This window comes from Trachinotus anak, unplaced genomic scaffold (assembly GCF_046630095.1).
Source record: "Trachinotus anak isolate AG129_WGS33_773 ecotype Australia unplaced genomic scaffold, CSIRO_AGI_Tana_v1 ptg000025l, whole genome shotgun sequence".
NCBI classification, from domain to species: domain Eukaryota; kingdom Metazoa; phylum Chordata; class Actinopteri; order Carangiformes; family Carangidae; genus Trachinotus; species Trachinotus anak.
This window is the reverse complement of record NW_027273876.1, coordinates 15022257-15044370: the sequence shown is the minus strand read 5'-3', so window position 1 is coordinate 15044370 and position 22114 is coordinate 15022257. Positions and strand designations below refer to the sequence as shown.

General features: G+C 42.8%; 1 protein-coding gene across 1 annotated transcript; it reads right to left on the bottom strand.

Moving 5' to 3' along the window:
• Positions 1-2357: 2357 nt before the first annotated feature.
• Positions 2358-21792, bottom strand: ubald1a (UBA-like domain containing 1a). The gene is made up of 3 exons (XM_071463681.1): positions 21410-21792; positions 20673-20732; positions 2358-4745 (listed from the first exon to the last, which is right to left on the bottom strand). The coding sequence occupies exons 1-3, from the start codon at positions 21515-21517 to the stop codon at positions 4422-4424; spliced, it is 492 nt and encodes a 163-aa protein (XP_071319782.1). The 5' UTR covers positions 21518-21792; the 3' UTR covers positions 2358-4421.
• Between the last annotated feature and the right edge of the window lie 322 nt (positions 21793-22114).

Genomic DNA, 22114 nt, shown 5'->3' with positions numbered 1-22114 from the left:
AATATAATGCCTGTATGCACGGTGTTGCCTCATGCCAGTGATACCGACTCGCGAGCTTAGTTTTTTAATCAGTGAAAATGACTGCTAGGCACGAACAGGACCATGCTTTTAGACTGGCAGTCCGTACTTACTTTTACACTATTTCAAACAATCTAGGAAGGGGGTCACTGTTATTCCAGTGTAAACATGCTCATGATTCACTTTTTTAAGCCAGCCTCTTTTCCCAAAACATTTCTCAACACTGTCTGTCTTCCTAAAAAGACACATCAGGCTAATACAGTAGATAGTTAATACGCGTAGCCTGTATAGTAAACATGCTATCGACAAAAGAGCCAATGATACAGCGCTTGCCCTTGATAACAGGCAATGTGTATCCAGACACAATAAAGAAAAATAAATAAAGATGTCCTGTGGATTTCCTCTCGTAAACAAATATAAATTGTGTTTGCGTTCAGTGTTTCTCAACAAAACCCATTAATGTGTATCCCAAAGGTTCAACAATGCATTTCTAAACATTTGCAAAGCTGATTTATAAATATTTGGAATTCTGCATTGCTTTGTCAATCTTCTTCTCCACCAAGATTGTTGACACATCACTACCACCAACAGTCAATAACTAAAATAGTGTAAATAATGTGGCAGTATGTGGATTGCGCTATGTATATGTGAGTGTGAAGCCACTAATAAAAACATTGCTCCACAGCGCCCCCGGTGGTCAAAAACTCTATAGGGCTCCTTTAAGTTAAATTTTAAACTTTTTTTAAAGTAATTTTTTTGTAAATTTGAGCTTTAAATAAAAATGAAGAGCCCAAAAGAAGCTTCTCAAGTGTAGCCTCACTTGTAACAATTATGGTCAAACTAATTTACCGGTGGTGAACTTTTAGTTAACCAGTATAGTTATTTTACACATGAGGTGAGACAGGTGCACCGGCGCTGGGCCATCTGTGTTGCTGTGTTGTGTCCACACCACCCACTGACCCAGAAAACAACATCGTGGGTTTGGGTTGAAGGATAGGTAAACTGAACAGCGCTGTATCCCTCCACTATAACAGGAGACAGTTTGCATATATGATATGTTTTGGATGACGGCTGCACTCCCCCGGAGACATAGGTAAACAAACAACGTGAGCTTTTGCTTTTGCTGTTCTAAACATGTTGATTTGGTAGCTCTTTACAAGTACGTGATGATGTCCGAATAAGAAGTGATTTATGTTTTGTTTACATCCGCAGCTTGGAGTCAGTCAAAGAAGAGCTGGATGTTAGCATGAGCAGTTATACAGTAACCACAAGGGCTGTTTTCTGGGTGAACTCTGAGCTAACGATGTCACCAAACTAAAAAAGAGTCTGTAAATTATTTTACAAAGGCTCACTGTCGGCCTATCACAGCCTCCTCTGAATATATAATGCAGTGCTATTATTATTCTATCCCATCTTCATTATTAAGCAATGGGGGCCTCAAGTCCTCATTTACTGGCCTTCATATTCTGGGTACTGCGGTGCAAGAAAACCCTACGAGTTTACTGCTACTCCTGTCCCCACATGCTCTGATGCACTGCAGCCCTCGGATGCCAAGTTGTCGGCATTCACCCCAGCTCTCTGAAACACTCACAGCAGCTCAGAGACTGGCAAAGTGGCACACGCAGCAATCAGCAGACGGGATCGCTCCCATTTCCTGCAGAGGAGGAAGCTGTCAGGAGGTGAGCTGAGGACACGGGGAACTCTGTGACCCTCCTTTTGCCACCACTAGCACCACCACAGCACACCACACCACACCACACCACTGGCATGTGGGTGTGTGTGTGTGTGTGCGGTGGGTGTTTATCTATGGCTATTGCGTGTGTGTGGGCAGCTGGTGTTTGTTTGTGTTTACATCTAAAGAGCTGTTGATTCAGAGAGGCGAAGATAGCGATGGCCGCAGAGCTGAACTCCCTCTTTCAAAAGCTTTTCTCCCTCTTCTCCCTCCATTTTGGCTTTCATCTCAGGCCCTTCCATCTTTAGCTGCGGAGCATCAGGCAGATTGCTTAGTTCTCAGAGACAGAGTGAGAGACAGACAGACAGACAGAGGGAGAAGCAGAAAAAGACGGAGAGGTTTGTAGAACATGATTTTGTAGTCTGGCTGGGTGACTGTATTAAATCCGCCTGGCTGAGAGGTAGCCAAGTGTGAGATTATGATGCATCCATCTTCCTAGTGTCATTATTTAACACACTGGTCTGGTGCCTCTTCTTCTCTCTCTCTCTCTCTTTCTCTAACACACACAGAACTATATGACAATTTATGTGGGCCCCTTCCTTTGTCATATTCAGTCCGTTCACTGTAGCAGAAACACTCACACACTCCATGCCATAAACCATGCCAATTAGGTTGACATACAATATTTATTTAGGTTCACAAAAATGATAAGTTAATTATCAGGTAGTCCACAAATATTGTGGGAATGGTCTCATACAGTCATACAAGGGGGGAAACATACATGAGAAACCATTTAGGAACAGGCCCACCCGGAAACGCTCTGATTTTACCAAATAAAGTATGAAGCATGGAAAAAAGGATGAACTCAAACATTAGTTTAGTCTAAATGATAAAAAGGAAGTTGGTTATTTATTCATTATTATATCCATAATTTTTTTTCCTAATCATCTTTTTAAAAAAAGACCCTCAGCTATTCAAAATATCTCTTCTTACTCTCTCTTCTTTTATCGAATGTAAAAATAATCCTAACAGGACAAATTAAAAAAGGGACAGACCCTGCATTTAAAATATTGCCGTTTATCAGGGTCATCCCTGAACTGTCCCTCAGCAGTGTCAGTGGACCAGGGACTGGTCAAAACTATAGACCTAAATGTTGTAAAAACCCCTCTTTAGTACAGTATCTGAGGGTATATATATATATACTGTGTATCTGAAAGTAGTCTGTAGTGTCCCCAAATAGCCTGTGGTGGGCTTCCCAAGCTGCCCCACACCCATTTTCCCCACCCTTTTGTTTCTCATATCTAACAAGACACTTTCCACTATTGCATTTCTTTAAGCTTTGGGAATACCACCCACCACCCCACCCTCATCTTTAACTCCACCCCTCCCATAAACATGTCTCGACCTCATGTATGTTTGCTACAAAAGATGTTACACGTTATGAACACATCATGCAAAGTGGCAATTCTGTTTACAAAGATGGAGTAGTCGTATTTTGTTTTCGTTTTTTTGTTGGTTTTTTTTTTTTATCTGTGGCCATTTTAGCTGCGTTTGATTCACTCTTTCCAGAAAAAAAAAAGAAAGGAAGAAAAAAAAAAAATCAACCTGAAGTCCCACCCAAGTTCAAAGCCACCTCCCTTAACCTCTTAACAAAAACAGAACAATTAGCATTACAAATGATATTACATTAAACCATGATTTCTCTTTTTTTTCTTGTAATAACCCAAATCTCCAGAGAAAAAGTACAGTGGACAGTTGTAGTCTGAGTCCAGGTTTAAAACTGTGTCAGGAAAAAGCCATTGCAGCGAGGATCAGTTAGCATCAACCAGAGTGGCTGCTGCCTTTAAGAAAAAACCTTTAAAAACATGTCCTGTGTCGGCGGCGGCAATGGTTGGTTTAAGAAGAATCCCTGATTGGCTGAAAGAAGTCAGGTGACCACCAGGTGAGGTAAGAAAAGTCCCACCTTTGACGATGGGGATGACAGTATGGAGGTGTTTCTTCTAGACACTAGTGTGTATGTGTGTGTATTTGTGTGTGTGTATGTGTGTGTGTGAATATATATATATATATGTGTGTGTGTGTGTGTATACATTTTTGATTACAAACTTGACCACCCGCTCACATGCGTACACACTCACACTCAAGTGCGTGATGATTTTTGAGTCAATCTAAAACACTGCATTGCAAGTTCCTCTCTCCTCATGCAGCACAGACAGTTGCAAAAACACAGAACACCAGTGACAAAAAACACTGGCTGAAAAGATGAAAAAAAAAAAAAAAAAAAAACCTAAACAAAAAACAGAAAATTAAGTTTGCTGCCTTGAAAGTCCTTGAACATCACATAGAATCCTTGGGCGTGACAATTTTTTTTAAATTTCTGTTTTTTTTTAGTTCAATAATATTTCTCTTATCTATGCATTTACTTAGGAAAAAACTAACAAAGATTTCAGTTGCTCTCTTATTACTATGTGTGTGTGCGTATCTTTTTTTTTCTATTTTTGTATTGACGTTTGCATTGGTTTCTCCTCTTCTTAAATTGTCCACGTTGAGTTTTTCTTGGTTTGCGTAGTTTCCATCTCGCTCCATATCCATCCGTCTTTTGGGAAAAAAGACCAAAACCCATTTTATGCCCACTATCACCTCCCACCCTTCCCACCCTCCCCACTTTCATACCCCATTTCCTTCCCCTCACCCGGGGTGGAAGGGGGGCTTTTCAGTCCCGTGCGGCCCTTCATCTCTCAGCCTCCATCGCTACACTAGCCTTCTGCTCAGCGCCTGCGTGCGGGTTTACGCCCGTGGGCCAGGCGGGGCAGGGCTGCGTGGGGGGCTGCCCCTGAGTCCAGAGTCCCTGTGGAGGTTGCGGCACATTAGGTACGTTTGGTGAGACCCCCCAGCCGCCGACCTGGGGGGGCGGGGGTGAGGTGGCCATGGAGGCGGCCATGGGGCTGCCGCCGCTGCCGCTGTTGAAGCTCTCAGACGCCTTCAGCCGTGAGAACATGGTCAACGCGTCCGGGAAGTTGGGGGGCGTCGCTGGTGTGTTGGCTGGGGTGCACATCTGGGAACAAGTAGGAAAAGAGAGCAATTAATGCAAATCCAAAACAGGAAACCCATAACGACAGCCTCAGTGAGATGTTAGGAAGACAAAAATATTACCTCTCTATATTCTATCATATACCAAGAGTGACAAATCAGTTTATTGATAGAAATGTTATTAGCAATATGTTTTATAATCAATATACGAAAACATTTGCTGGACCCAGTTTGTTAAATGTTTCTTGTTTTTTGTCATTTTGGGTTTTAGACTGTTGACGGGCTCTAAATGAATCTGATGTTAGCATTTTTCACAATTTTTGACATTTTTGGAGCCAGTTTGTCATCATCAGCAACAATTTTGATAATTGATTTTTAAGTAACTTTAAAACAAAGAACGGCAAAAAACAATACCTCTGAAATGTAACCTGTCAAATAACCTTAGGCTCAGACAAAATGTGATTAGTATTTTTTATTATATGATTAATTGAGAAAATTATCTGCAGTCTATTCAATAATAATAATAATAATCACTGGATTTTTTTTTTTTTTTTTTTTTGCAGAAATGCCAAACTGGTTCTATCAGTAAACTGAAAATCTCTGGGCTTTAGACAAGGAAAAAGACTTAGCTCTTTTTTCCCCTTTTTTTTCCCCAAATAGCTTTATTGATAAAAGCATTCATCATTTAATTGAAACACCAATCACCAGATAAATCAATAATGAAAATAATAGTAATTAGGAGAAGAACTGAACAGACATGTAGTGAACCTGCTGCTTGCAGCTGTGGGTTATGTCTGCTTGGAGGCTGACAGAACAGACTGTAGCTCGTCTTGTGACTGCACCACATTCTATTTTACTGAGATGACAGTCAGCAGGGACATTGGTATCTCTTCCTCATACACAACTGATTTCTTCCACTCGGATTATTGACTGTCACTGTAAAATGCTGAGCCTATACAGACTTTTCCTGCTTTCTGATAATAGCTATGTCACCAAAATCTGGTGTTATTCAGCTCAACATTCATCAAACCCAAAAAGTAGCTGCACTAGAAAAATCTTGATCCTGTTGTTTCATCCTCCTTGGCCAGCAAGCTTCAAGTATAACAACATTATTCCAGAAATATCTATCACAAATGTTTATAACGCAGTTATTCCTTTAAAGGAGGCAGACTGTTTTGTACAGCTGAAGGGGAATTTAGGGGAATCCCAGGCACTCTTCCCCTGAGAGTCTTGATGATGACATTAAAGTCCTTTGTTTACATCCACTTCCTGGTTTAAGTACAATCTGATTTAGCAGACTGAGAATAACAGCTAATGACAGCTAATTTTGCTTTGTGGACACACACATCCACACAAACAAAACCACATACGGACACACACCAAGTCTCCTTGGCCTTGTTGCACTCCCCTGCGCTCTGACCTGCTCCGACCCTCCTTTGTGCCAGCGCTGTTATTGTCCTGCTGCCAGGAGTTCCTTTAGTGGCACACACAATACACCCGTGTGCCAAAAACAGCACTGGGCCTACCACCTTGCAGCTAACAGGGCATGTGAACAACATGTTTGGCTGTTCAAATACAGCATTCCTTCATCGTCATCATCCTCACCAAGACAGCTTCTCACCCACTGCCTCACGCCCTGCTTCCTCTTCTGTGTCCCCGTCCATTTGTGACCAGGAAAACAACAATCTAGTGTATTCCACAGGGAAGCAAAGGTGGAGCTATGTTTAGCGAGGAGGCTTGCCATCTAAAAATAAGAGCCTGGGCTCAGAGGCTAACAGGGCAGGCACCTACATGGCAAAATAATCCTAAATCACCAGGCATAAGTAGTGGAAGAAAACAGCTTGGCAACTTCCAGGATTAGGATTTTATAAGATCAAATTTACTTAAGATTCAAGAAACCTGACAGGACAGAACACGATTCTGGGTTCAAATTGTCTTGCGCGATTTGCATCCACTCACCTGATACTGAACTGTGAATATGCCTGTAAATTTTCCCCCTAAGTGTCCTCAAAGTTTGTTTTTTCTACACTGCAACAACATCCAGATAACATTTTCTACTGTTTCACACTGTGTGTTTTAGGGAGGGGGGGGGGGATTTTCTGGAACTGGGAGTCATAGGCTCCATGAATCAACGACTGGGAACAGCAGCTGCAGTCACACATGAACACTGGGCAAAAAATGTTAACATGCTGAAGAGGGGAAAAAAAAAAAGGCTGGAAAACAACATTCCCCTTGCTGACAACCAGATCTCAGGCTGACCTGTGGTATCTAATCTACCCTTGGCTCCGTCACCCATGATTCTCAGATTGTGGCACACAGCCTTTAGAAAAACAATAGAGTGACAGCTACACCATTCCACCCTCGGGGGTGTAAATGGACTACCTTGCCCCCTAAAAGTGCTGCGGCTTGCAGGCTGGGTCCTGCGAATACACTATCTGAGGCAGTGCTGAGCCAAGCCAGACCGAGCCAGGGGTTCTCAGAGTGGCACACTGTTATGAAAGGTGAGCGTGTCCACTGTGCACTCTGACAGGAAACGCTGGCTCATGTCTCGGAGGCCGTTTCCTGCAGTAAAGAGACACCCTGGAATGCTGAAGTGACCTCTACAGCGCTTCCTGTTCTTGGCGGTGGCAGCGGTGGAGGTGAGTGGTTTCGTGATCAGTGCGAGTCTGTGTGAGTGGTACTCAGGTAGAAAACAACACATGAGGCCTCCTGCCTCTGTGTTTACTGCCGAGGAACGGAAAGCAAGCCAAAAATGCTGACACATGACCTTTCAGAGTGTCCACTGAGACCTGTGCATCTGACTTACTCATCCGTAAACACATACACAGATGAGCAGGTATAAATATACGCCTGCAGTCAGCTAAAAGACTGCACATGTCACCTGTACTGATTTATGTTTTCGGCTTTTGTTTCACATTTAAAACAGTAAAAGCAAAATAAGCAAGATGACAGAGGGAGGCTGACGACAAAACCAACTTCGAAACACGCCTCACAAATGCCCATCTCACACTCCATGAAATAACACAACACACCTCTATGTGTCTGCATGTGTGTGTCTGTCTGCGCAGGGGACCTTGGACAGAGTCAGGGACGCAGACGGTATCGACCCACAGGGAAGGGGATCGGGTCCAGAGACGCAGCAGCTGTCTTCTGTGCCAGGCTGTCAGAGTTTGGATCTGACTGCTAATCTGACACTTTGTCGCTGATAAAAGCTTCGGCAGAGCCCAGGACTGTCACTGGAGCCCCCACCCACATACAGGGGGGTCTAAAAGCCTGAGACCACCTTCCTTCTCTCAGACTTTTGGACACCACCGTACATACAAGTAAACAACATATCTTCCACTACTAAACACAAATAAAGGATATATATTATTTCTGCCATTGTATATATATATATTATGTATTTTTTTTTTTTTATGTGATCTCTATACAAGTTTAAGTACAGTATAAGAGCACATGACTGCATGTTGTCAGAAGAGTGACAACAAAATCTGAGGTAAAAGCTCCACAGGATTTCCTCCACACAGGTTAAAACACTGCTCTGGTGCAGCAGGTTACTGTGTGTTTTCCCTTTGTGCGTATTAAGCAGCTGAGTAGCAGATTAGCTCTCGCTGCACCGAGGCAAGGACAGAAAAATACTGCAAGAGCTGCTGACGCCGGCGCATGCAGACTGAGGTTCAGATCCAACTGGCTCTCTAATGGCAACTGACGGGCACGTGAGCTATCTGCAGTCACAGCATGAGGGTTAATAATTTCTGTGAGAAAATCACAAACACACACACATTGATGTAAAGACTACAGGGAGTTTGTGGTTGTGTCACACATAGATAGAAGCAATATGGGGTAAGAGTCATGTGAGTCTCACTGGGAAATATGTGCAGCTCACTTATCGAACTGATGTGGAAGAAAGCAAAGAAGAAAAAGATTTATCTGGGCTAGAAACTACATTGAATCTTAGTCAAAAGACACACGAGTACAATTTTCTATTTGTTCCATGTCATCGATATAAAAAGTTGAATTCTTTTCTATTGACCTTTTTACTTGCAACTACTCTAGACTAAGATATAGGATAATAAGAAATTGTAAATATGAATCACGTATAAAGACTAAGGTGTCCATTAGCCAGTTACTTATGACATTGTCCTTTGTCAGGATAAACTTTGGCCTTAAAGCAATTATTTTCTTTCTTTTGTTGTTAATTGTCCAATTTACTTGACATTTTAAAAAATAAATATGTTATTTAAATGTAGATACTGTTGACAGATAATACCAACAGATATATGAGATTGTGGTTAAATTTTGTTTATATTTGATAAACAGCAGTATCTTGTTATCCTAAATGTCTGGCCTGAAACGGTAATAAAAATCTATAAAAACGTTGTCTGACTGCATCATGAATAACCAGTTATTAAGTATCTGTAGGCAAATGTTGGCTAAATAAACAGCACCTGGGCAATAAAGAAAGAAAAGCACATGCAACTACTGTTTGCTTTGTGAGCATGTGTCAGTTCAGTAACATTCAGGGACAGAGCGAGAGGTCTGGTCAGGTAAACTTGCTTTCAAATAGAGGTTACTGTGAGACAGCAAATTGTCTTCTGGTTTCTTCTCCAAAACACTATAAGATGTAATCTGAGAAGTGTCAGCTCAGTAAATCCAAACAAAGGGCCGACTGTGGGCTTTGTTAGTTAATTAAAAATCCTGCAGGATCATTTAGCAAAGAAAAATTATCCCAAAAAAAAAAAAAAAAAAATCTAAATTAATTCCCAGTCCAAAACAGTGTGAAAATAACCACTCAAGTAATAATATCTGTTAAGTCAGACAGTTTTAAAATCACAAGCAGATGCTAACAGCATTGTATTGTATAAGTGAGGACCTTCATGGCTGTGTGTGTAAATGCATGTAGCAACATATACAGCAGAAAGTGAGTTACAGCAGCCATTTGTTCAAGATCTACAGATGGAGAGACAGAGGAAATAAAAGACAGCGAGAGGCAGTTTGTGTTCAAAACAGAGCCGGCAGAGAGAGAGGTTGTCATGGGGACGGTTGTTATGAGAAAGCAGTAGAGATCTCCTGTTGACGGGATGGGGCTGAGGCAGGCCTGGCTCTGTGGCCACAGCGGCCCGGCCCTGTCCACCCCTCTCTTCAAGTCTGTTTGACGAGCCCAGCGCGACGACCAAGAGGCTGACAGGCAGCGACCACTCTAAACACGCCTTTCCCGAGCCAGAAACCTTAAACACTCCTCCGTTTGTGTACATACGTGTCTGTGTGCGTGTATGTGTGCATGTTTGTCCACAAACAAAGACGGGCTGGAGTTATTTCCAGTCTAACCAACCACATTCCTCAGAAATATGAAGTGTGTGTACGTGCCGGGCTGAAAAAGAGAAGCCTTCTATCCTCCTGCATTCTTGTGCAGAGAATCCAGGTACTTCTCGTGACCTAGACTGACCTCCTGCGTGTACAGTTTACCTCAGCACACGCACACACACACGCACACACACCTACACACACCCACACACACCCACACACACCCACACACACCCACACACACCCACACTCTTATTGATCTAAATGTTTCTGTCCGACTGTCACAGGAATTTTAACCCAAATTTGGCAATAAATAAAATGTTTGTTTCCATTAATTCAGCTGAAATATATAAATAGATTTCCTTACTGACCAAAAAAGTATTAACAAGCAAATTGTCATTTGTGGCTCCATGTTTCACGCCATCTTACAAAGAAATCCATACACAAACAAAGGGACTTAAACAGGAAGTATCACAGGTTTGACAATTGCTGTTACTTTTTATTTGTTGTAATTTCACAATATCCAAAGCCAGCTGTTGTGAAACTAGGTAAAGGCTGCTTCACCTCTGCTAAAGTTGCTTCACACACCCAAGAAAAATCTACTTTAAATGGGGCTCAAAAGTTTTGTAGTGTTTTCATATTTCTAGTCGCCTGCATTAAAAACAACACTTCAATGGAACCGCAGCTTCTTTTTCTCAGTAATTCCCTCTGCTGTCAACATGATTATGAACCTATGAAATGTCTGTTTTCTCTCCCTTCTCTATCTTCCTCTCACTTCCTTCTCCCCGTCTTCCTCTCCCTCCAGTCTGTGGCTTGAACAGTTCACACATTCTGTGTTGGCGCTTGAAGCAAACTGTGCTGAGAGATCTGTGAGACACGAGGATGACGGTGAAACACGCGGCCCGATGTCGGCATCCTCGAATGTCTTCTGCTTGGATTCTAACATTTAACTTGCTGTTCAATGGAAGTTGGATACCGGAGGAACTCTGCTTTACAGCTTTGAATAATACTGTACCAAACAAAATGACACTTGTCTGGCACTAAAAACAAATGAAGTTGTGTGTGTATCAGGCCTGAAAATTAGTTTTGGACTTGCTTTAAGCCAGTTACTTCACTTCTGAAGATTAGGAAATTTGATTTGTGGATTTTGGTTATTATTTAAAACAACACACATGTCAACAGTGACTGGTCGGAGAGGCTCTCAGGAAATGTGTCTTCACTCACTATCGGTTTGCAAAATAAAAGGTCTACAACTGCAAAAACAAGACAAGGTATCTGCATTGATGACTTGCAGCTATGCCACCAGGCACACACACACTTAAAAATGTTTATTTGGTATTTTTTTAAACCTCAGGGCGATGTGTAATGTTTAACGCCTACAGCTCAGCCTAAAAGGTTTACTTACATATACTGTAATAAGGTCTTCCACATGTTTCCAGAGCTTTTACTGTGGGCTACTATTTTGACTTCTCATAAAAGTGGCAGTAAACTGGGTCGAATCAATCCTTATCTGAAAGAAGATTCTCTGCTACAACAAGTGAGTTGACAATTGACAGAACACAACATAACTATTACACACCTTTCCACAGAGAGATGCTAAAATGTACTTTCCATACTGTTTAAAACAATCTCAGGCGAATGTGTGGTATTCCTGGAATCACATCCCCACATGGTTGTCGGACATTTATGACAACATTCCTCTGCCTGGTTTGGCTACACAATTACAGGCCATGTCGCGGCAAAGCAAGTCTCAACTCTAGGAGCCTCTTATTCAATCGCCGCTCATCTTCCAGCAACATTGAATGACCTCATAACACTGGGCAAAAAGTTTTCCACTGAAACTGCTGAACACAGTAAGGCCACAGCTCAGAGGTGTTCAGCTGTGCAACGGTGAAAAAGGGAAATGTAATCATACTCAAAACAAATAAAAGAGAACAGAAAAGAGTCTCAAGATTTAAAGATGAGATAAAACTGTAGACTGTATCTCTACCAACTGGTGTTAAGGGCTGGGTTGTGTGGGAAGGTGCTATGGTTCCAACCAGCATCAGGTCTGAACTAGTCTTTGGTGCATTCACGAGCATGGTGGAAATATTTTGAATGCATTCTCAAACATTAACTCTTTACGTTTGGTTTGTTTGGGCATGTGAGAACAATGCCATTCAAACCTGGCAGCGCCCACAATACAGTTCTCTGTCCAGTTTGAAGAGTGCTGCAGTGCAGTTTGTTAACATTAGTAATGCAACTTTCAACAAACAACGTTTTGGGGCTGAGTGCTGAACTTTGACTGCCATTATGTACTCGAAAGCCAAGATTATAGAGAAAACTGACGTAAAACTTGGCCTCAACATGATATGAAATGTCTCAACGATATATCAATTTACTGGCAATGAGCAGAGACAGGTCTGTTGTGTTTAGCTAAGGTTACAGGAACTGGAATTGGATGTTTTGACTCCCATGTGCACATCTGTATCCTCCACAGATGACATGTTTACCAAAACTGTATCCAATAAACGCGCTACTTGTGAGTCCATGTGACGTGCAATTTACATGTGGGCTGGAAGTGAGACGGTAAATGAAGCCCAAACAGATGCCACAAAATAAACCTTCCCATTCATGGATCATACAAAAGACGTCCTGTAAATGTGACTTGCTTTACAGTCTTTAATGTAACTGCAGAGCTGCTTGTGACTGATGCCTTGTGAGGACTGTGAAAATCAGGGCTAAATGGAGGAGCAAGGCAGACTGATGTTAACAGAAGAAAAGGGGAAGGGGGAGCTGTGGGTAAAACAGGTGCTGAAACATGAACAGAGAGGTAGAAGGAAAGAGGATAACACAATAACAGAGAGGGGGCAGGCTGCACAGACCACTGCTGCATTAACTGTACATGATTCTTTCTGCCTGTTAAATATTTAAACAGAGTGCTGTTATGGTGTGGATGGAGCCTAGCACTGCTTTTTTTGTTCGGAGCTGCAGCTCTGCAGTTGGATCCCAATGCAACCATGACCTATTAACAAGTATAGCATGCCAATTTTGCTAACCATAACGGAAATAATGAGTCATTAATAATAATACTTGGTTATATTAGTTAGTTCAGCGGCTCCCAAGCTGTAATCTCAAAGCAAAGGGCTGTTTGATGGCAGGATAAAGCTGTGAAAATATTCAAAATAAAGCATACACTTCAATTGATATTAGTTTTTTTTTTACTGAGACACAACCCCACATCAAATAAACTAAACTATCACACTAAGAACTACTGGTATATACCTGCTTTACATTAGACTGTATCAATGTTATTAATGGGAATTAGCCATAAATAAAGCTGTTGTTATGTGGTCAAAGTGAGACTATATACATTTTTTAGCCTTTGAAAAACCTGCTGATTCACTGTTTTAACAGAAGATTTGATTGACGTTTGGAATAAAGTGTAATAATACTTGTGCAAATGCAACAAATACATATTTCAGAGATACTCCATGCTGAACTTCAGGTACTTGATTGTGAGGAGGAAAAAAAAACTAAACAACAGGACTTCCATCCATCTGTTTGCCAACATCCTCTCCATGCTGTGCACAGAAATCTGCCATTTGTTTATACACGCACTGGAGGTTTGGCAGCAGTTTATGTCACCACATCATCATATCATACGGACACCAAACATGCAACAGTGTGTGTCAGCTCACCCACATGGAGGTGACAGTCCTGGATGTCAGAACTAGATGTTTCTTTCCTCAACAAAATGAAGGAGGCCGACAGGTGCTGCTGAATGTTTCAAGTGACCGTCTCCTCCCCTCCCTTCCTCATCCCTGACCCCTCGTTCCTTTGACCTCACACACCTTCCAGCAGCTGAGTCTGTGTGTGAGTTAATATTGTGTACATGCAGGGTCAAGGCAGGGTTTGAGCTCACGAGGGACTGGGTTGCTCATTAGCCAGGCTGTGGCCAGTTTTCCTGTGTATTCTGACACTGTATGTTAAAGGAAGGAGAAAGAAAAAGACAGAAGCTATGACAAAAAAAAAAAAAAGAACGGAAATGGAAAGCAGATAAAGACAGAAGATAGGAGAACTGGGACTGAGTGGAGTATGTGGTGTGTTTGACCAACTGCACACACTGCACTGCTCACAACAATGGCTAACAGGCTAACAATAGGTGTTCAGTGGCCCACTCGTATCTAGAAAAAGGGGTTTGGCCTGTCGACTGGTAACAGGCTGGCAACAGAAACCACTAGGCCAAAGGTCATCGTGAGGGAGAACAACACACGATCACGATACAAACATTTAGGTTCAGCTTGCCAAAATATATCTTTCTCAAGGCTACGAGTACACTGCAGATCAAATTAATTTGTCTTTCACCTCACAAGCAACACACGCCTTAGGTTTTCTAGTCTGTGTCTGTGTCTGAGCCACTGAGCGCTGTCTGATTGGGATTTTATTTGAAATGTCAAATGAAAATTTCTCTGTTGCTCTCATGAAAGACAAACTGAGTAATTCATCTTGAGACAGCAGCATACACAATCCTAACTAAAGCATTTGCACAGATGACAATAAATGCTAGGATGAAAAAAAAAGACAAATAGTTGGTTGTTCCAGGAGATTTCTAAATTCAAAACTCAAAGGTCAAATGCTGCTTTTTGAAATCCAAATACTCAAATAGGTTATATCCTGCCTGAGGTAACAGATCAGGAACCTGTGAAGTGAACTGCACGGCATATTTTATATATATATATATATATATATATATATATATATATATAAACACAGTCTAAAAGTTACCCTTCACTTGTGATCTCACTCACTTTTGGACCCCACTGTGTGTATGTCTTTAGATATATACTCATATAAAATAAGAAGAGCAGAGCTGAGGGTGAACAGGTTCACTCAGGGAGTGGTGAGGTGTCAAGGATCATGAATGTGAGACAGGAAAGCAGGAAAGGGATGGTCGAGGCTATGGAAGGTGACAGTACAGGAATAGCAGGACAAGGTACCAGCGGCCCAGTGCTCACAAGTCAGCTGACATGAGCCTGGCTGCAGCGGTACAGCTAACCTGAGCAAACAGGCCAGGGAGACATAGTGTTACAACCCTCTCTCTCAAAAGACAAGGTTCCCATGTGCTGCTTGTGTTTCCTGAGCCATAGGCCTAACCCCTCGTGTGTCTATGACTGTACTCAGTGACTCCAAGAATCAGTGTGAAACCCAATCTAACTTCACCGCTCATAAACACATCTGGTCCTCGCAGCCATCCCACATGGATTCCCATTCCCTGAGTCCCTTGAGCCAAAGTTCCTGTGTCTGTGTGTGTGTGTGTGTGTGTGGGACTGTGTCTGCACACATGGCTTTGTGTGTGTGGTTAGGGTTCTGGGAAGCTGTGCTCCTGGAAACATGCAGGGCAACACGCTGGAACATGCAGAGCACAGGCCAAGCCTCTTCAGATGTGGCGAACTGCTTGGCATGGCTGTACGACACTCGGGTACAGACGGACAGACACACACAGACACGCACAGATGCATGCACGCCCATTAACAACATTAACAGATCTGGACATGATTAACTGTGAAATGTGAGACGCATTGCTGCACACACATACCCAAACACCGGGAAAAAATAAACTGGATTTCACCTCACTCTGCACTTAATAACTTCTGTACGTAAAGTCTGCAGCAGGACAGAGAACACCTTGTCTGTATTGTGGCAGAGACACAGAGCAGCTCTGTGTTAACCCAGTTATTGTATCTTCTGTTCAAATACCTGGCGTTGCCCTGCTGTTAGCCTGTTTCACCCTTAGTGCTAGCCAAACACCCTTCCACACTTGTTTTCATCAGCTCCTTGCTGCCATTTAAGAATCCAAATATCCTTTACACACTTAAGTTAGCTTTCTTCCATCTGTGACGATAGACAGATAGAAACAAAGACAGAGAGAAAAAGGAGTTGTCCATGTTGTCATGCCATGATTTATGAAGGTAATTATACCTTTGCTCTTCTGCATGGGCACACCACACACTTCAAATCTCAGTCAGACGAGATCTTTACATGAATGAGAGAAGTTTGGATTTCTAAGAATCCCCTCTTAAGCCACACCCAGACACCAAAACCAAAATGTTTGTAGTTACCAGAAACACACACACACACCGAGCCCTCCTCCTTTCTCTTGGTGGGTGTTCATATTGCCAGGAAACGGCCTTTAAACAGCCTCACGCCCACTTTTATCACTTGCCCTGCAGTGCCCGACACCATTCTGCTACGTCACTGTACCCGAGCAGTCGGAGCTGAACGTTGCCCTTCATAAAAATCCCTGTTTCATTCACCTTGTTCGTGATTCTAGTTACAAATGGCAATTACAGCGTAATAAAAATTTTAAAAAGGCAATCATTCAGACTGTGGAGCTGGAGCTTCTTGATGATTCTGTGGGTTGCAGAATGTGGGCCAGGCTCAGCTGTGTTCGGCAGTAAGAGGAAACAGTAAAACTTCTTTGAATGGATACAGATGAGATGACTTACAGCTTATATTTAGCTAATGGGCTCATTTCAATCAGAAGAAATGGAAAAAGGCCAGATCCACACAATCAGGACAATAGTCCTTACAATTTAATAAGACTTTGCAAGAGAGGAAGGGTGTTTGTTTGTTTGTTGTTACTTCAGTACATGAGAATCAGAGTGAGAACAAGAGGCAGACTTAAGGAGAGAGACGATTCAAGTGGGAAATGAGAATGTGAAATGTTTCTTCAGATTTTTTTTATGACCCTGACCTACTAAAGACAACATACTTTTCAACAGCACAGTCCTGACTTTACTGCAGGCCTGCCACATAACGACCTCACTGCAACGCATAGCGCTGACAGAAATTACATGCGTAAACCAGGCTTTGTGGCTTAGTTCGTTCATTTCCCCAGCTTAGTCACATGTTTGGGGTCACATGTTCCCAGACAACAGTGGAAGTCATCCAGCTGGGCTACTTCCTCCTTATGTGGTCACATGAGGATTCATTCACTTTATTGTGGCTGTACGTGCCCCACATGGAGAAATATAAATCATGGAAAAGCTGATATTGGTATGAGCGAACAGTGATGTGTCAGTGTTTTTCCTTCCAAATTCACGGAGACAGTTGAAGACAGGCAGTTAATACGCTGTCCAGGCCGGATCACTCAAAAACCATGGCTGAAAAAACCATTTCGCAAAGCTGCTCATGTGCACAAGAAACTATCTAGTGCTAAGGAAATCTTTCTTTTGTGCACAAGAAACCATTTTAGGTAGTTTTGCTTTCAAATGACCAGTGATTTTCTGTCTATTACTGTTCTGCGTTGAGGTGACATTGTAAACTGTATAAATATACAACAGCTTCAATTCAGTGAGGGCGGACGGAGATGCTAGAGCAAGTGGAAAGTTTCTTCTTTTTTTTTTAAATTTACCCAAGGGGATGTATAAAGTATTTTATCTATCTATCTATCTATCTATCTATCTATCTAGATTTGCAAGAGAATTTTTAACAGCTTTTGTTTCAACTATGTAATGCGATATTGTAAACAAGGTATCAGAAATAGCTCAGACTCAAAGTCAATCCCTCAATATGAGCTTGGGATATCCCTCGTAAACGTATGAAAACAAATAGAGGCAGGGGTACAAGAATGTGTGCATAATATTTGATAAGAGCACCAAACAGCCAGAAGCAAGAGAAATACTTTGTGCATTCCAAGTGTGAGCTAACATGCTGACACTGGGTTCTGAAGGTGGCAGCTGCTGCTTTGAGAATGAGGCTAAAACAAGTGGACGAGGACAGGACATGATTATGAAATTCCCCAACAGGAAACAACAACGGCAAATTGAATTCTACAGCCTCATGTTTTGTGTTTGTAAACAAGAGAGAGAGAGAGAGAGAGAGAGAGAGAGAGAGAGAGAGAGAGACGGAGATAGGGAAAGAGAGGGAGGAAAGAGGGGTGAGAGTGTACAAAGTACAGAAAGAAAGAGACAGGGTGCTGTGTTTTTAGTTATACCAGCCCCCCTTGCTGTGAAAGGGTCCATTTTGGGTTGGTGCGAGCATTGCATCCTGTAGGAATGTGGTGCGGTTGCAGTGTTTGTGTGGGCAGGGTGTGTGTGGAGGAGAAAACTGGGAGTAGACGGGGAGGGGTTGTACATAACACAGAGCAGAGGCTGGACTGAGCTTAGGGCCTGGGTGTCCATCATGGAGCATAGATGTAAGCTTCTATGACTTCATTCAAAAACAAAGAGATAAACAGACAATATTTTCAAGGCAACACTCACATGTGGTTGCGTGGCTCTCACTGAAACACATACAGTGTACGTAAACACATGAAAGCCAAAATAAACAGTCTTAAATGCGTGTCTGTGCAGAGATAGTAGCTCTTTTACATCATGTGCCAAAGCGACGGCACTCCCCTCAGTCTGGGATTGTTAATGACAAGAGCTTTAGCTAAATCCTCCAGCATTCACAGCATTATACAAGACTGTAATAGTGAGTGGACCAACTAACCTCACTATTTGATATTTGATACAGGGTATAAACATCTGACATACAAAGCACAAATAACGTATTAGCACAACTGATTGCTAACTTCTACAAATCCTCACCGAGCAAGCTTTGTTTAGAGATAAACTGTATTTATAAAACAACAGTGCTTTTGTATCCAAGATAGTTTCTCTCCCATGTTGCCAAATTTAGATGGGAAACTGATTTGGTACCCCACATTCAAGCCTCATACATTGTGTTTGGGCCTCAAAAACAATAGTGTAAAGCAGCTCACTGAGCAGCATCCAGAAACTAACTGACCTACATGACGTCCTAACCTGCCATGCTGCCAAGAGCTGCATGTCTACAGGCTATCTGTGGGGGCCGTTGGGGTCAGGGCGAGGCCTCCAGCCAAAATAGCAATCCCAAGGATGAGTTCAGTTAGTGTTGTAAAACACTGACGCAACACCATGTATGACAGATTTATTATTATTATATCATTATTATCAATTAAGTGCTGCTCATGCTTACTCTAAACTGAAGCCAGAGACAGCAAAAGAGAGGGAGAGGGGGGAGAGGGAGAAGGAGAGAGAGGGAGAGGGAGAGGGAGAGAGAGTGAGAGAGAGAGAGAGAGAGAGAGAGTTAAGAGTGAGAGCGAGAGCAAGCGCAAAGTGGATTAGATTTGTATACCAACGAACACTGTGGCTTGATAAGCTGCAGCAAGGTTGGACACGCTGCCCTACTGTAGTACTGTTGTGACTCACACACACAAACACCCACTCTGTGCATGCGCAAAATACAACTACATGCATGTAAGGTATGCAAGGAAAAACACAGACGCACGTCCATGTCAGCATATGCAAAAAAAAAAAAAAAGGGAACGTCAACTTGTGATTATGCAAGAGCACGCCTATAATAACACCACAAACAGACAAAGGTGCTGTGCATCCTTGACTTTCATTATTCAGTGTCTGCAGCAATCGAGCTCGGCCCTATTTGGCCGACAGTTTACTCTCCAAATGAAAGTGACACATTTCATGAGCTAAATAGGACTGAGGACCGAGATGCGCTTATTTACTGATCTGATGTTAAAGGAGGACTGGCCTTCTTTTTTAATAATAAAGCTGTGATAAAAGTGATTCATCTCACCATGAGCCATTTCTATGCTGACTGGCAATAATGCACTAACTCGGAGGATATAAAAGGTAAACACACACACACTCACACAAAGCAATAAAAATCAAATCCTCTTTTTCCCTCAGTCTCTCTCCCTTTCCTCCAGAAATGCAAAGCCAAAACTGTTTAGCAGTTTGATGACTGTTTTTGCCACACAAACAGAGAGCGAGCTTTAAGAGACCTAAAACTCAACTATCAACAATTTCACCCAAAATCTCCTCACATCCATGTCAGGCTCTTTCAGAGGGCAGCTGTTGCTGGATGCTGCCATGCATGCAGCTGCAAACAAAGGCTTGTGTGCTGCCAAAGTGGGCTGCTGCTAAAAGCCCAAATACTGCTAGTGTTTCATAATGTCCAACCCTTGTCTATGTGTGTGTCTGTGTGTGTGTGTGGAGAATCTCCTACAGCCCTAACGCCTTCCAGCTTACTCCTCTCTGATTTGTCTGCTCCTAAAAGTCTCCAATGTGTGTCGTGTTGGGGGCAGTAACAACCCGATCAGGGCGAAACAACTGAATTACCCAAGGCAATTGCAACAGCACAAGGGTCTATTTGTGAGAGGTAGCTGTCTTCTTCCTGGAAATAGAGTTTTTCTCTTTTACCCAGAAACTGAGGGGCCCCTCCTTCCGTTCTTGCACCTCAGTTGAAACAATGAAAAACAAGTAATTTCATATACCTACATTCATCATTTCCACTCCCTCTATCCCCCCATGCACACACACACATACACACACACAGTCTCTCCCTCAGTTCAGTGTGGCTGCTGCTGCTGCTGCTGCAGCATGCCTGCCTGTGTGTTTATTTCTGGAAGCTCACAACATGGCCGACATGTGCTTTGTTATTGTTAGTACAACATCATTCCTTCTGGCCTATAAGGGCTGTTTATCGGCCCACATCCCACCCAACACAACACAGTAGCCTTAAAGAAATACCATCTTAAAATGATGTTAGCTATGATTCAGTAAATAGGACAATTCATGATGTAAAAAGTATATTATCATCACCCCCTCCTCCTCGCACTCACCATTTGATGATGATGGCCATATGGAATATTTGTTTCTTGAAAAAAGGCACTGAGGGCAGTCTACAATAAAACACAGAGAAGGTTCATTATATTTTCGTGCCATTATTGTACGTGTCAGACAGGAGCATTAAAAAACAGCTCAAGGCAAAGAACTCGACTACACGTCGCTCATCTGTGCTGATATAAATAAAACCCAAACAATAGCCTGCGGCGAAGAAACATGAAATGTACGAGCTAAATCTATACTCGGTTCACCGCAGACGAAACAGTAATGCATCAGACGACTGTTTTGTAGGCTAGTCGATACAACACAGCGGTCATCTTTATTGCGTAATAACACTCGCTGGCCTCGCCTGTTCACCGCTGTCATGTGTCGGATTATAGTATTTAATCTGGAGTAAAGTCTAATTGGATCTGCTTGCTGTACGCTTCGCCCTACTGCATTGCCTGTGTGTCCCCTACCGATCTGGTCTGGCGAAAGCACAGACACGTCCACTTTAAATACAGCAAAAGTTCTGGCTTTAAAGTGGACCGACTCCGGCCACATAAAGCGGGCAGACAGCTAACACTAACGCTTTGTTTTGCGTTGAATTACAGGAGCTTGAAAAGTGTCGAGAGGCAGACAGGCAGGCTCCGGTCGAAACTAACGGTCGGTCAGAAATAAACATTAGCCGTGCGGCTAACGACACCCTGCCGACTCTGAGGCTGAAGCCTTATCGCTTTCTGTTTTCTTTTACCTCGAACTGCCAATGTGCCGCCTGCAAAAGCTGCTTCGCCTGGTCTGCCGCACAACCCGCCGTCAGGACGAACTGGTTAATCATGACTTGATGTTTGAGTTCATCCATTTTCGACGAAGCCCGTATCCTACTAGCGGCGGCTGTGCTGTGAAGCAGACTTTCGACCGTTTTTCCTCTCTTTCTTCACTCTTGTTGTATTCCGGTCCCCTGCCTCAGTCGTCCACCATTACAGCCGGTTGAGCAAACACAAATATTTACTGTAGGAGCGGTAGTGGAAGGAACATTGCGTGATTGACAGAAGGACGCAGCCAATCAAGAGAGAGCATCACCGGTGGGATTTGTATGCTGCAAGCCGAGGGTCTCGGATCAGCGTGTCTTTAGCCGTCTGATGGGGCCTAATGTTGACACTTAAAGATACACGAATCGAAAATAGTTCACCACAGCGAGTGTTTTTAAAATGACGCTACGCGTGTGGCGTTTAAATCACCGCAAGGGAGGTAAATGCCCACTCGAGGAATCCCAGAAAGGGTTTGTTTTGGACTACAACTCCCGTGAGCACACGCTTTGTTTGTAAAGCTCCAGAAGGCAGACTTTTGTGAATGACGGCTGCTCTCGTCCAATTCCCAGGCGCGCTGTGTCACTACCTTGCCAAATATGGTAAACAAGTCCACCATCGCCAATTACATCGCTCGGAGTTAAGTTAGG